This window comes from Nycticebus coucang, chromosome 12, assembly GCF_027406575.1.
Source record: "Nycticebus coucang isolate mNycCou1 chromosome 12, mNycCou1.pri, whole genome shotgun sequence".
Lineage (NCBI taxonomy): Eukaryota > Metazoa > Chordata > Mammalia > Primates > Lorisidae > Nycticebus > Nycticebus coucang.
This window is the reverse complement of record NC_069791.1, coordinates 91,232,107-91,247,882: the sequence shown is the minus strand read 5'-3', so window position 1 is coordinate 91,247,882 and position 15,776 is coordinate 91,232,107. Positions and strand designations below refer to the sequence as shown.

The window sequence follows — 15,776 nt, the reverse complement described above, 5'->3', positions numbered from 1 at the left end:
AACAACTTTTGATACCTCTCTAGCCACAGATTCAAGAGTCTGAAGCATTGTGTGGCTATAGGAGGACCCATCAGCCCTGGGGTGATAGAGGACTGGAAACGCATCACTAAGCTGGATATCTATGAAGGCTATGGACAGACAGAAACTGTAAGTTGATGCTGAATCACCATTCAGCCAGATAACCAAACTTGTCCATTCGCTATGTAAGCACATTTAAAGCCCTAGGCACATACTAAAAATGCAGAAACCTAGAGGTTGGAAGTCCAAAATCAGGGTGCCAGAATGTTCTAATTGTGGTGAGGACCCTATTCTGAATTGCAGACTGCTGACTTCCCATTCTGTTCTCACATGACAGAGAAATATAGAGACCACCCTCTTTGGTATCTCTTCTTATAAGGGCACTAATCTCATCAGGAGGCCCTCACCCTCATGACCTGATCTGAACCCAGTTACCTCCCTAAAGTCTGCATCTCCAAATATTATCATATTAAGGAGTGAGTTTTAACATGTGAATTGGGGATGGGGGGCTGGGAGGGGAACAACTTGCATCATCTGCAAGACAAATAATCCCTGTCCTCAAATATGCACAATTGAATAATGTAGGCCATTGTAATACAGGTATGGTGGGGTAAATGTATGATGCAGAAACCTAGGTCACACTGGAAATGTGTGGAAGGGAAAGAGAAGTAGCCTCTTGGAGGAAGTGACCTTCAAGCAGAGACAGGAAAAAGAGAGGGTGGAAGGAGGGTTTGGAGTAGAGATACCAGTAAATGCAAAAGCTATAGCATCAGAGTTGTAAAATAAAGTGAATGAAATCAATCATTACTCTAGTGTGTATATTATGTCTGTCTTGGAAGTCACTTGTGGGTCTCCCTGTCCCTTGGAAATGGAACCTCCAAATCCAAATATTTGTAGCCACACAGGGTTCCTTTTGACCAGGACTTTTATGAATTCCGAGCTTTTGTGTGTGTGTGTGTGTTTTTTTTATTTTATTTTATTTATTTATTTTTTTTTTAGAGACAGAGTCTCACTTTATGGCCCTCGGTAGAGTGCCATGGCATCACACAGCTCACAGCAACCTCCAACTCCTGGGCTTAAGCGATTCTCTTGCCTCAGCCTCCCGAGTAGCTGGGACTACAGGCGCCTGCCACAACGCCTGGCTATTTTTTGGTTGCAGTTCAGCCGGGGCCGGGTTTGAACCCGCCACCCTCAGTATATGGGGCCGGCGCCTTACCAACTGAGCCACAGGCGCCCACATGATTCCCTCTTCTTTTCCTGCATTGTGTGGGCTGGCTCAGTTTGCCAAATTCCAACTGGCACACAGCTATTTGTCTCTTACTGTTTTCCACAAGAGAGCAAATCACATATGTGAATTCATGAAAGGAATATAGACTGGGGCACCATGGAGAGAAATGCCATCATATACTGCCTCCTGCCATCTTGCTGATCATGCTGTCTTACCATCCAGGAATTTGAACCCCTAAACTTTTCCATAATACTTACCCTTCCAGGAAATGTAGTATAAGTCTTCTATTTGGACTGTTTCTTTATGGGAACCAAGCTCTCCAGGATCACCCATCTTCCCTGGTTGTTGTAAAATTCTAATAAATAAAAATTTCTCCATCTCATACACATCCATGATTGACCCATACAAGAACCAGTTCTCATGTCCTCCAAGAAAGATACCTGCACTCTTTCTAGGTGCCCCATGTGCTGTGCTAAAGTATCTCTCAGTGTCTCAAAACAATCACCTATTTTTGAAATATTCTTATGAAAAATCTCAAAGATATACAAAAATAGATTAAATAGCACATTGAATTCTCTTGTATTTATTGATCAATTTCAACAATTATTACCTTATGGTTAATCCTCACTTATCAATACTCTAAACTAATTTCAGAAGTCATATTTTATTCAAACATAGTTTTAGTAAAAAATTCTACTATTATACCTAAAAGTTAACAATAATTCCCTCTTGTCATTAAATATCCACTGTTCACATATTTATCCACCATTCAAGTCTTGAGTGTTTTCTAGTTTACCATTTGTTCCAATCAGGACTACACATTGTGATTAGTTGACAAGTCCTTTACATATATTTTTAACCCATGATTTTCATCATTACCTCTTTTTGTTTTGTTATTTTTTTACTTAAAGAATTGTTGGTCCTTTTGACTATTTCACAGCTTGGATTTTGCTAAGTACATTCCTACAGTGTTGTTTGACATTCTCCTCTATTTCTCTGCATTTCCTAAAAATTGGTAAATATACCTAGATATTTAATAGGATGCATGCCTATTTGATTTGGAGGGTTTTAGGGGGGCCCAAGACTACTCCTTAAGTCATATGATGTTCCTCCATCAAAAGGCACATAGTATCTAATTATTTCTTTTTTCATGACGACCGTAGCCATTGGTGATCAATGAATAGATCCATTAATTCATTGCTTTTTTAAAGACAAAAAACTTGCCTGCATTTCTTTAAACAGGGTCTACTCTGTGCCACTTCCAAAAGAATGAAATTGAAGCCAGGTTCTCTGGGGAAGCCATTGCCACCTTACATTGTCCAGGTAGGAGGCCATAACAATAATTATGACTGTTTTTTGCTAACTGAGCTCTTACTGAATACCTGGCACTTATCCATGCCACTTAGCAACATTATTAGACTATCTTATTTGCTCATGACCAACACCTCTAGCAGGAGGATACCATTATTACCTCCATTTAACAGATAAGGAAACTGAGGCCTGGGAAGACTGGATAGCTTCACCAAGCAGCTAATACATAGTAAGTGATAAAGTCTGCCTTTAAACCCAGTTAGTCTGCCTCCAACATCCATATTCTTAATGACAATGTAAAATAACACACTTGGCCTCATACCCATATTTGGCCTGATAGCGATGCTATGTTTCTTCTTAACATTTATTCTGAAATGTTATCAAAAGTTGGGACAATGGAAATCACTGAGCTAGGGGCTGATGTTATAAAGTTCTTACCCTTTGAAGAGCTGAAACCACTCTAAAGAAGACAGGCTAAATGGACAAATGATTTAATACCATCATGACGTACCTAAATAAATTGCTGACGTGGTACAGAAGAAAAAGAAATTCTTTTCCTCTGAAGGATCAGGGAAATTCTTCAACAAGATAACACAAACATATACATTCTCACTGCAAATCAATCACCTTTGGGAACTATACCTTTGTTTTAATAATATTGCTTCTGCTCAAAAATATTTTAAGATAATTCTTCGGGCAATGGCCACCAACAAAAGCAATCTCATTTTTACTAAAAAATATATTCCCAGCCAGGCATGATGGCACATGCCTCTAATTCCAGCACTTTGGGAGCCTGAGACAGAAGGCTGGCTTGAGGCCAGAAATTCAACACCAGCCTGGGCAACAGCACAAGACTCTGTCTCAAAAACCAAAAATAAAAAAAACTAGCCACGTATGGTGGTGCATGGCTGTAGTCCCAGCTACTTAGGGGGGAAAAAATCATTCCCTAGTTGGAGATTTCAAGATCGCACCTTCAATGATGGATAGAACAGTGACAGGACATTAACAAGGAAGTGGAAGACTTAAGAAGCAATATAATACAAGTAGATCTAACAAACATCTTCAGAACACTGCATCTAACAGTATCCAAACACAGATTTTTTATCAAGTGAACAAGGAACATTCTCTAGGGTATATCATATCATAAGCCAGAAAGTAATTCTTAGTGAATTTAAAGAGATTGAATCATACAAAGTATCTCTAACCTTTCATCATAGGAAACTAGAAAAAGAGAGCCAGCCAAAACGAAAACAAGTGCAGGAAGGAACAAAGATTACAGCAAAAATAAGTGAAATAGAGAACATAAAAACAATAGAGAAAATCAACTAAACAAGTGGCTTTTTTGAAAAAAGATCAATAAAATTGACAAACCTTTAAATAGCCCAACCAAGAAAAAATGAGAGAAGACTCAAATTACTTAAATCAGGAATCGGAGAGGGGAAATTATTACTGACAGTTCAGAAACAGAAAAGATTATAAGAAAACAGTATGAACAATTCTACACCAACAAATTGGATACCCTAGATGAAATGGACAAATTTCTAGAAACATACCAACTACCAAAAAAAAAAAAAAGAAGAAGAAAAATAAATAGAAAATCTGAATAGACCTATTACAAGTAAATAAACTGATAAAAAACTTCACACAAAATCACCAAACCCTTAACCAGACTAATTAAGGAGGAAAAAAAAAGAGAAAAGACTTTAATAAATAAAATCAGGAATGGAAGAAACATCACAAGTAATGCCACAAAAATATAATACAAAGGATCATATAATACAAAATATAATACAAAAAATATAATATAAAGGATCATAGAGATGACTATATGGACAACCTAAAGAAATGGATAAGTTCCTAGAAACATATGACTAACCAAGGCTGAATTATAAAGAAATAGAAAGGCTAAACAGACCAATAACAAGGAAATTGAATTAGTAATCAAAAACTTTCCAACAAAGAAAAATCCAGCACCAGGTGGCTTCACAGGTAAAGTCTACCAAATATTTAAAGAATAAATATCAATCTTCTTAAACTCTCCAAAAATATATAGGAAGGTATATTTCCAAACTCAATTTTTAAGAGGCCAGTATCACCCTGATACCAAAAATAAGAAACCCATAAAAAAAAAAAGAAGATTATGGCCAGGCCAATGGCTCACACCTGTAGTCTTAGCATTCTGAGAGGCTGAGGTGGAAGGATCCCTTGAGCTCAGGAGTTTGGGATCAGCCTAAGCAAGAGTGAGACTCATCACTACTAAAGATGGGAAAATTAGCTAGGCACAGTGATATGCACCTGTTCTACCAGCTACTCAGGGGACAGTGAGGCAGGAGGATCCCTTAAACCCAATATGGGGTTGCTGTGAGCTAGGCTGATGTTACGGCACTCCAGCCTGGGGAAACAGACTGAGGAGACTCTATCAAAAAAAAAAAAAAAAGAAAGAAAATTACAAGCCAATATCCCCAATGAACCAAAAACTCTCAGCCAAATATCAGCAAACCAAGTTAAACAGCACTTTAAAGGGATCAAACACCATGACCAAGAAGAAATTATCCCATTAAGGCAAGGATGAGCCAGCATACTAAAACCAAACAATGTGTTATACCACATTAACAGATTAAAGACTAAAAATCACATGATCATGTCAATAGATGCCAAAAAAAATTGACAAAATTCAACACCATTTGGTAATAAAACTCTCAACAAATTAGGTATAGAAGGAATTTACCTCAACATAATAAAGGCCATATATGAAAATGTAAGCTAACATCTTAGTCATTGGTGAAAGCTTTTCCTCTAAGTTCTTTTTTTTTTTTTGGAGACAGAGCCTCAAGCTGTCACCCTAGGTAGAGTGCCATGGCATCACAGCCCATAGCAATCTCCAACTCCTGGGCTCAAGTTATTCTCCTGCCTCCGCCTCCCAAGTAGCTGGGACTACAGGCGCCCACCACAACGCCCGGCTATTTTTTGGTTGCAGCTGTCATTATTGTTTGGCGGGCCCAGGCTGGATTCGAACCCGCCAGCTCAGGTGTATGTGGCTGGTGCCTTAGCCGCTTGAGCCACAGGCGCCGAGCCTTCCCTAAGTTCTTGAAAAGAAAATGATATGCACTCTCACTGTATCACTCAACATAATACTGAAAGTCTTAATAAGAGCAATTAGACAAGTGAAAAAAGGGAGCCTCTAAATCAGAAAGGAAAAAAGTAAAATTATCTGTTTGTAGATGACATAGTCTTATAGATATACAGAAAATGTTAAAGATTCCCCCCAAAAACTGTTAGAACTAATAAATGAATTCAGCAAAATTCCAGTAAACAAAATCAACATCCAAAAAATCAGCCATGTTTCTATACACTAACAATGAATTGCCCAAAAAAGGAAGTTTAAAAAAAATCCATTCACAATAGAATCAAAAAGAATAAAATACTTAGGAATAAACTTAACCAAGAAGGTGAAAAACCTGCACACTGGGCTGGGTGTGGCAGCTCATGCCTGTAATCCTAGCACTCTGGGAGGCCAAGGCGAGTGGATCGCTTGAGCTCATGAGTTCGAGAAGAGCCTGAGCAACAGCGGGATCGCATCTCTAAAAATAGCCAGATGTTGTGGTCCTGTAGTCCCAGCTACTCAGGAGGCTGAGGCAAGAGGATCACTTAAGCCCAAGATTTTGAGGTTGCTGTGAACTATGACACCATGGCACTCCACCACAGGCAACAAAGTGAGACTCTGTCTCAAAAAAAAAAAAAAGTAAAGAAAAACTTGTACACTAAAAACTATAAAACACTGAGGAATAAAATTAAAGTAAATTCAAATAAATGAAAAGACATTCTGTGTTGATAACTGGAAGAATTAATATTGTTAAAATATTCATACTACTCCAAATTGTTAGCAACCACTGTTAACCTGAATGGCCATTTCAGGCAGGTGATGCTGGTCAGGCCCTAACAAGTCCAGCTGAGCCTATATGTGCCAATCTCTGGAGATTGTTTATTCACTTCTTTTTTAATTTTTTTAATTTTTTTATTTTTTATTAAATCATAACTTTGTACATTGATGCATGTGTGGGGTTCAGGGTACTGCTTCGATATACAATGTGAATGTTTATTCATTTCTAAGGCCTACCTACAGTCATAGATAAGCTGGGAAACCGGACTCCATGGTGCCAGTCAAGGACCCAGGGCAGTCTTACAGACTCAATGAAGCATTAACTGGCTATAAATTTAGTCTAACTAAAAATACTTTACAGATATAGCCACCTTGAAAACAAGAGATATTTGACTTTATAACTCATGGGGGCGGCATTTGTTTAATGTATACTATGCTGGTATAATAACATTGCTGGTGTATGGTTTTACTGTGAAGGCATAAAAATACCAGAATGAAACGTGATGGCAGAGCAGTAGTTTGAGGACATAAATATCCACGCTGTTCTCCAGAATTTCTGGTTTTTCTGTAAATAAAAGTGATACCGTTGAACTCTCACCCACTTTGCCGTTGATTGCCTTGGGTGTCAGGTGGATGGACTCCTTGTTCTGGCAACAAAATGATCTACAGATTCAATACAGTCTCTATTAAAACCCCAGTGGAAGGAGAGGAGCCAAGATAGCTGACTAGAGACATTGGTTGCTAGATCACCTCAGAAAGAAGGAGGAGTTTTTTTGACAGAAAAAATAATAATAATAAGCCAAGTGTAATTCTGAAGTAAACAATTCCAGAAACTATCAGAAATTCAACAGGAAGAAGTTGCAGAGCAGGACAGGAAGAAACAACATTTTAGCAGGGATCAACCCCCAGGAATCTGAAGCCCTGTGGAAAGGGTAGGTGGGTTCTGTGTTTTTCCTCCTCCAAACCACTGGCAAACTGGGTGCTCTAGAACTGGTGGGGAGCTTCTCTACTGTAACAAGTCTAAAATCTGCTGCTGCCCGTGACCTGGGAGCTTCTTAATCACAGAGTACTGGGCTGTCACCCGCTGTGGGATTATAATCCCTGACCACAGCCTGAGCCAGGTGGTGAGTAACATACTGTTTTTGTATCCATTGTGTGCCTTCTTCTTCTCCAGGGAGCTACAGCCCTTCAGTTTTCTTGTGACTAGTCCCGACTTAACTATTTCCCAATGACTCCCAAAAATTTGGTAGCCACAGAGGACTGATGGGTTCCAGGGGGATCTGTGTGATCTCACAGGGCTAGGACATTCAGAGCAGGCTGCCTTGGTTAGAGGAGTGCGGCAAGCTGGGGGAGACCCTTGGGATAAAGGGGACAAGAGTGCTAGCTCTCTTCTATGGGTGCTTCAAGGAATGATTGAGTCAAGAATCTTAGTGTTACAGGGAAACTGCAAATTAAAACAGATAGACACTTACACCAACAATGTAGAGGAAGGAATATTTAATTGAAGGTACAACTCAGGTGCCTCAAGGCATGAGATACTGAGTTCTGAGGAACAGTTTTTTGGGTTTTTTTTATACCTTTTTTTCCTTCAGTTCAATATCAGCTACATAGTTATGGCTACAGATGTTAGAAACTAGGGTATTGTTCTTTTTTTTTTTCTTCTTTTGCTTTTCAAGGTTATTTCTGCTCAGTGTAAAGTTTGTTCTTATCTTTAAAGGAAGAGTTCTTCTGCAGCTTCCTGCTACTTTCTCAGGATCACTAAGAAGTATAAGATTCATTTTTCCTTCCTCATTCCCCCCTTTAAGATCCCATCAGCCAGGAATGGGGTCTCATCTCTTTTATTATCAGTATCTATAGCTACTTGGTAATATCATTGAGTCATGAGCGCTTTGCCTGCATTCTTTTTTATCACAATTGCAGAGACTATGCCTTTCAGAAATTGAACAAAGATAAGTAATCAGCAAGGCAAAAGCAAATATCCTCCAATTATAAAAAGAAAGCCTATAATTATAGTTTTAAATCCTCCTAGTTTAGAAAACCATTCACTGTATAAAAAGTCTGGGTTAAATTCATTCTACGCTTGTATAGGTACATAAGTTATTTTAGCATGCTTCTGCATCAGTTTTAGTATTCACGAGTTATTTTAGTTATATCTTCAATTACTTGTCCTCCATCATCAATCTGTAAGCAACAGTTAGTTAAATTGAATTTTTCACATGCTTCTCCTTCAGCTTCTAGAAGGGAGTCTAGGGCCAATCGGTTTTGATAAACAGCATTTCTCATTTGGGTTTTTCATGGGCCAGTAGGGTTAAGGCTTTGCTGGTCTCATTTGTTACTATTTCTAAAACTGGTTATCGGATAATCCAATTTAACAATTAGATTTTTTTTTCATTTTTTCAGTGTATTAATAAGGTCTAGTCACGCAAGAACGCAAAAACACACGCAAAAACAAATTATTGCCTGTGCCAAGGCCAAGAGCGTCAGGCACGTGATGGTATGCACATGCCATATTCACATTTAATTTCCTATCAGTATGATTAAGGAGTTATTCCTGCTCATCTAAGCATGTCAGGTTTGATAAGTCCTCGGTGAACCCCAAATGTACTGAGAGCTGTTCTAGCTTCAGGCCACAGTATTTTGTAGTTTGGTTTGTGAGAGACATTTGAAATGTTGCTTCATGGCTTGGGTTTTCTGGAAGAAATTAAACATGAAAGGCCTGAGAGTCATCTTCTTCTCCTGGCTCTTCTTCGCCCTCAGCTTCCCCCTCTTTCGCTTCCCCTTCTGCTCCCTCCTCATTACTTCTTCCATCTCTTCTGTTGCTGTCTCTCCCTCTTCTTCCTTCTGGGATCCAGGGAGGTCACCTGCATCTTCCCCAGCCTGTTTTTGTGCCTCATTTTCTCCACTTTCTTCAGCCATCTCGGTTCCCTCTGCAGTACTCTGTGCCTCTCCCACTTCCTTACCATTGGGAAGGGAAGATGCTTCCTCCTTCACCTTTGAGCCAGGAGGGGGAGTCAAACCAATATACTGGGGCTCGGTATCCCCATGACCCACCTTCAGCCCAGGTGTCTGGGGAAGCCAATCATTGTCACTCCAATCTCCTTTTTTCACATCATGCTTTGTCTTTTCAGTTTAGAATCATAAACTGGAAAACCTAAAGTTCTCCAGTCCCTAGGGGTGGTAGGAAGAAGGAAGTTTTGGGGGTGTTTTTGTTTTTGTTTTTGAGACAGAGTCTCACTATGTTGCCCTCACTCACTGTAGAGTGATGTAGTGTCACAGCTCACAGCAACCTCAAACTCAGAAATGGAGCCACAAAAGCAGGTCCTTCATCAGAGCCTAGGAAAAGAGGCAAGTCATATTTAGGGATGATTTCTCTAAGTAGAAAACGTGTGATGTCTTTGGCTTTTTCACTTCAAGTAGGAAAAGCTTTGACTCACCCTGAGTTATATCAGCAGATACTTATTTCCTCAGCTTGGAGGTATTTCATTGAAGTCCACTTGAATGTTTTCAAAGGGTGTATTTCTTACACTGTGAAAACCTGGTGGCAGATGGGCCTTGTTTGGCATTAAATTAGCTACAGGGCACACATCTTTGACTTACTGTTTTTGCCAGGCTTGCTAGATGTTTTATATAGAAATACTTTCCTAGTAGTTGGAGTGGAGTGTCTTAGCTGGGTGGATTCATGCACAGCCTACCCTACAGTATTTCCCAATAATTCTGACACAACTATTCTTCCATCTGGAAAACACATCCAACCATATCTATGGCAAATTCTTGCTCTTGTGCTAACCACTCCAGTTCTTTTTTTTTTTTTTTTTTTTTTTACTGTATACTGGTGTTACATTTGGGGCCCAAGGTAGTAGGGCTGCAAATATATGTTGGCTTGCCACTACCCAGAGTGCTTCTGTGTCAGTCTTAATAGTCCTTAAGATAACATGTCCTTAATGCTTTTGGTGTCCTTTATAATGCATGACTGCCACCTTGCTAGTTTCCACACAGCCCTTAATAAGTATTTTACTTGTTTTCTAGCTGAGTTTAATAGTTCTTTTTCTCTATACAGTGTACCATGTGCATGCAGGTTAAAAAGGCATACTTTGAATCAGTATAAATGTTGACTGTCTTATCTTTACTTAATTTCAGAGCCTTGGTGAGTGCTATAATGTCCACCTTCAGGGCAGATATCCCAGGTGGGAGTTCTTTTCTTTAATGGCTTGGAATGCTTTTTCCTGAGGACCTTTCACACTGGGGCATCCATTCTCATTGTATTAAAGGGCCTGGTGGCATTAGGATGGTTGAGAACCACTGCCCTAGGGGCTTTTTAATCACCTGCCCTCCCCCCCACCTTTGTAACTTCATACAAGGGCTTAGCAAGCACAGCAAAATTTAGGATCCATAGAAATTCTCACAACTCTCCCCTGGCCTTGGGAACAGGCAGGTTACAAATTACAGGTTAAAATTTCCTGAAGGAAATTTTAAATCCATAGTTCTCTAAATGTTTTAACAACATATCAATTCCTTGAGCACATCCTTTCCTAGTCTCAAGGCCTAATAGTAAATCATCCACATACTGCAGTAAGGTGCACTGTAACTGTTGTTCAGGAAAGGTTGACAGGTCCCTGGCTGGTGCTTCCACAAAGATTGTAGGAGAGTTTTTGAACCCCTGTGGCAACCGAGTCCAGGTATGTTGTTGAACAACTCCATCTCGGGAGTCTTCCCACTGGAAGGCAAACAGCTTCTGACTTACCGGAGCCACTCAGGTTGTAAAGAAGGCATCTTTTGAATCTAAACAAGTGAACCAAGCAACCTCTGCTGATACCGAGCTAAGAAGAGTGCACAGGTTTGGCACTGTTGTGTGCAAAGTTATAGTAGCTTGATTAACTAGTCTTAAGTCCTGCACAGGGTGATACTCCGAGGTCCCCAGCTTTGGCAAAAGAGGGTGTTCCACTGTTGACTGGCAGGGGTGGATATTTCCATAAGACCTCAGTCTGTTTAAAGGGCCTGGATTCCCTCCAGTATTGCCCTTGGCATTGGATACTGCCTTTGTCTGATAGGTTGTGCCCATCTTTAGTTTCACATACACAGGTTCCTGGTTTGTGGCCAGTACAGGGGGGTTGTTTTCTGTCCATACCTCAGGCCACTTAGCAATTAACTCTGACTCTAATAAGTTTTCTTATTCTGGCCTCATGAATAATCTCCATTCTTCTTCCTGGGGCATAATTATAGTTAACAATAGACATGGTGTAGGAACCATGAGATCAACAGTTCCCTTGTCAGTAAATGTTATCATGGCCTTATTTGTATTTCAGGTGGGTCCTCTGGATTAGGATCTACTAGTACATGGACTTTTAGTTTGTCACCTGGTCTTTTAATCTTTTATTCTTCTGCTTTAGCTACCATTGCAATGGTCACCTGTCCTGTCAGCCACAGGGATGGCTATAACACTAGTGTCAACCAAGCATCTATGTATGGAACTAATCAAAGTGTCCAGGCTTACCAGTCACTACTCTGTATACCTACTTTTCTAAACTTACATCTAAACTCCCTTCTGACAGCCAGTCTACTCCAAAGGATGGCCATTCTAGCTCACAAAGTTTTCTCAGCATTTTAGGGGTTGTAATAACTCCATTGTCCCTTACAAAGCCCTTTTTAAAATTCTAAACCTTTAACCCTAGGGGAGTTTCCTTAGCCAATGCAGGACCCATCCCTGTGGTGCAGACAGACAAGGCGGGGTTGAAGATCTCTCAGAAACCCACCTGGCCATACCTCTGGAGGCTTTAAGGAGTGTCTTAGCTGAGGTGCACCCATATAAACTCAGGCCTGGTTGCAGCTGCGCAGCAAGTCACTATTATGCCTTATGTCATCGCCACAGAACTGCAGGTTAAGGCCCAACGGGGCTCCGTAACTATGACCATTGGTGGAGCTATACAGTCATTCACGCTTATTCACAGACGCTAAACAATTTCTCTTAATCCCTTTTACTTTTGTTGAGACCCTCTGCTTCATCCTGTTTTGTTTTAACCCCTCTTACTGAGGCCCCCTGCCTCATGGAGGTAAATTTACCTCTCTGACTGAGGTCCCCTGCCTCATGGAGATCAATTCTCTTTTCTTGTCCCTTTCTACTGAGGCTCCTGCCTCAAGAAGGTGATCAAACTCCCCTTCCACTCTTAGGGGTGGGCTTTGCTCCCAGTATTATGCCCTTTTTAAATCCAGTTCTTACCTAAGTCCAGGCATGCTCTTCCTCCCTATGTTCGTTGGTGCGCTGCCACTGCAGAGGACCACCGTGGAACCTCCCTGCCACTCTGCTGAGGCCCTCCCTCCACGTAATCTGCACAGGAGTGCTCTTAGAGAACAGTGTCAGTCAGGATGCCAGAGATTACCCCCAAGGGGTGCTACACCTGGTGTGGGGAAGCCCCCAGAGTCTCTCCGTCCCAATCCACCTGCTTGTTTTCCCGGTCAGGGAACCAAAAATGTTGCAGGAAAACAGCAAATTAAAATAGACATTTACACCAACAATATACAGGAAGGAATCTTTAATTCCCCCCCACACACACACACCTCCCAGAACTCAGGGTACCTCAAGACATGAAATGCTGAGTTTCAAGGAACAGTTTTTTTCCAGGCTCTTTTATACCTTTTTTTGTCTTCAGTTCAGTATCAGCTACATAGTTATGGCTAAACCAAGGTATTATTATTAGTTACATATTCTTTTTTTCCTTTTGCTTTTCAAAGTTATTTAAACACAGTGTAAAGTTTGTTCTCATCATTAGAGGAGGAGTTCTTCTGCAGCTGCCTGCTGCTTTCTCAGGATCACTAAGAAGTATAAGATTTCTCTTTCCTCAGTTGTTTTAGCAAAGCAGGCATACTCGGAAGTGAAGGACATTAAGCCTACTTGACCACTCTTTGGGCATCTGGGGACCAGAATGCTTCTCCCTGACATGGTCAGGGATTAAATTTAGGGGATCAGGAGACAGGCCCACAGATCTGGACAAGACAGATACTCTAGTCCTGGGACTTGATCTTGTTGCTTAGGGGCACAGAGGGAAGATTTGTAAACTAATATGGAGAGGTGAGGGAGCCCATACAGGCAGAACTAAAAGGAGAATATGATGTGGGAACCAAACTCAGTGCACTGGTGGGGTACCCCACTCCCCGTTGGAAAGCTGGGCTTTTAGTCCTGGGCTGGAACCTGGGCAGGTAAGTTCCCAGCCTATGGTGCCATTGCTGGTGAGCTCAGTTAATTTGGGCTGTTGCTTGTTCCCAGATGCTGACCTGCCAGACCGTGAATCCCAGATTGCCCCTCCCCCACAGGCAGACTCTGACTACTTCAGCCCCTCCCGGTGGCTTTCTCCAGCAGCCTGGGAGTTGATCTTTGAACTTTGCTGAGAAAGCTCTTGTGCCTGCTGAGACTCTGAAGCCAGCCCACCCAAACTCACTCCTTCACCTATTTCTGTTGTGGTAGAGAATACAGTGAAGCTGGGTAGCTCCCAGGCCCTACCTACTACCCAGGGGCATCAGAGTGGAAGTGCTTCTCATGATCTACTCGAGCTGATCATAGGTCTCAAATAATACCACTGCAGGCCAAGCAAGGTGGTTCACGCCTGTAATCCTAGCACTCTGGGAGGCTGAGGCAGGTGGATCCCTGAACTCAGTAGTTCAAGACCAGCCAAAGCAAGAGCCAGACCCCCTGTAATAAAAATAGAAAAACAACTGGCTTATTGTACCCTCAATGAATCCCCAACAATAAAAAAAAAAATAAAATAAAAATAAAAAAAATAAAAATAGAAAAACTAGCTGGGTGCTGTGGTGGCTGCCCTATAGTGCCAGCTACTGAGTGAGGCTGAGGCAAGAGGATCACTTGAGCCCAAGAGTTTGAGCACCCCAGCACTCTACCCAGGGCAACAGAGTGAGACAGTGTCTCAAAAAAAAACAAACAAACAAAAAAAAAAAAACACTACAGCGGGCTCTTTCCTCTTGTCACCCACTTACTGGCAGGTAGAACAAATTGCACTGCCTATTACAACATTCATTGTTTCAATTATACAAAGCATGACTGGCTCTTACTGCAAGCAATACCTACTAACTTAGAGAATAAATTGGGCATCCCAGTATAACCCATACTATCAAGGAGACGACAGGAATGAGGGAAGAAAAGGGTTTCAAAGACCTCCTTCTTCCTTCTCCCCTTTTCAACAAGAGACAGGGAATTGGCCTATACACATAGTATACCACCACCATAGCCTATAAATAACTAGCAATTGAGAAAACCACCATACTAAGGATATCTATAACCAAGGTATCCATCCAGAACCTAGATACTCATCAAAGTACCCACAAGCAAAACCAAAGGTCCTTACCTTGGAATTCAGGCTCACTGAAAGGTGCTACAGACACCCTTAAGAGAGAGTGAGGGAAAAGTCCAATATAAACAAAAGAAAAACCAAACCCAAGAAGTGACAGCTGGTGCAGATAAAAAGGAATCAGCACAAGACCACCAGAAGTATGAAAAATCAGAGTGAAAGGACCCTCCACAAAGGAACACACGACCTCTCTAGCAATGGATCTCAACCAAAATGAAAATACTGAAACAACAGATAAAGAATTCCAAATATGGATTATGAGAAAGATCAATGAGATCCAAGAGAAAATAGAAAAGCAACTCAAAGAAACCAGAAAAATAATTCAAGAAATGAATGAAGAATTTACTAAAGAAGTGGAACAAAGCGGGAGATAACACAGCTTCCTAATTACAAAATATATTACAAAGCTATAGTAATTAGAATAGTATGGTAGTCACATAAAAACAGACATGGAGACCAATGGATTAGAAGAAAGATCCTAGAAATTAGCTCACGTATATAAAATCTACTGGTCTTCATCAAGGGTGGTAAGAATACATGACTGGAAAAGGATAGTCTCTTCAGTAAATGGTATTGAGAAAACTGAATATCCACATGTGAAAGAAATAAATTGGACCTTTGTTTTGCACCATACAAAAATTAAAAATCAACTAAAAATAAAAACTTAATCCTAAGACCTGAAATTGTAAAACAGCTAGAAGAAAACATAAAGGAAAAGCAACTTGACATTCACCTTGGCAATGACTTCTTGAATATGATACCAAAAGCACTAGAGACAAAAGCAAAATAAACAAGTGAAATTACATCAAACTAAAAAGCTTCTGCTCAGGAAAGGAAACTGTCAACAGAATGAAAAGACGGTGTAGGCTCGGCACCTGTGGCTCAAGCAGCTAAGGCACCAGCCACATACACCTGAGCTGGAGGGTTCAAATCCAGCCCGGGCCCACAAAACAACAATGACAGCTGCAACCAAAAAATAGCTGGG

At 40.7% G+C, this 15,776-nt stretch overlaps 1 protein-coding gene across 1 annotated transcript in view; it reads left to right on the top strand.

The window, feature by feature from the left end:
- ACSM6 (acyl-CoA synthetase medium chain family member 6) overlaps nt 1-15,776 on the top strand; it is a 77,996-nt gene that overhangs the window by 39,778 nt on the left and 22,442 nt on the right. The window contains exons 7-8 of the mRNA XM_053557765.1: nt 24-147; nt 2,489-2,569. Of these exons, the coding sequence (XP_053413740.1) occupies nt 24-147; nt 2,489-2,569 (205 nt within the window). The remainder of the gene's footprint in view (nt 1-23; nt 148-2,488; nt 2,570-15,776) is intronic.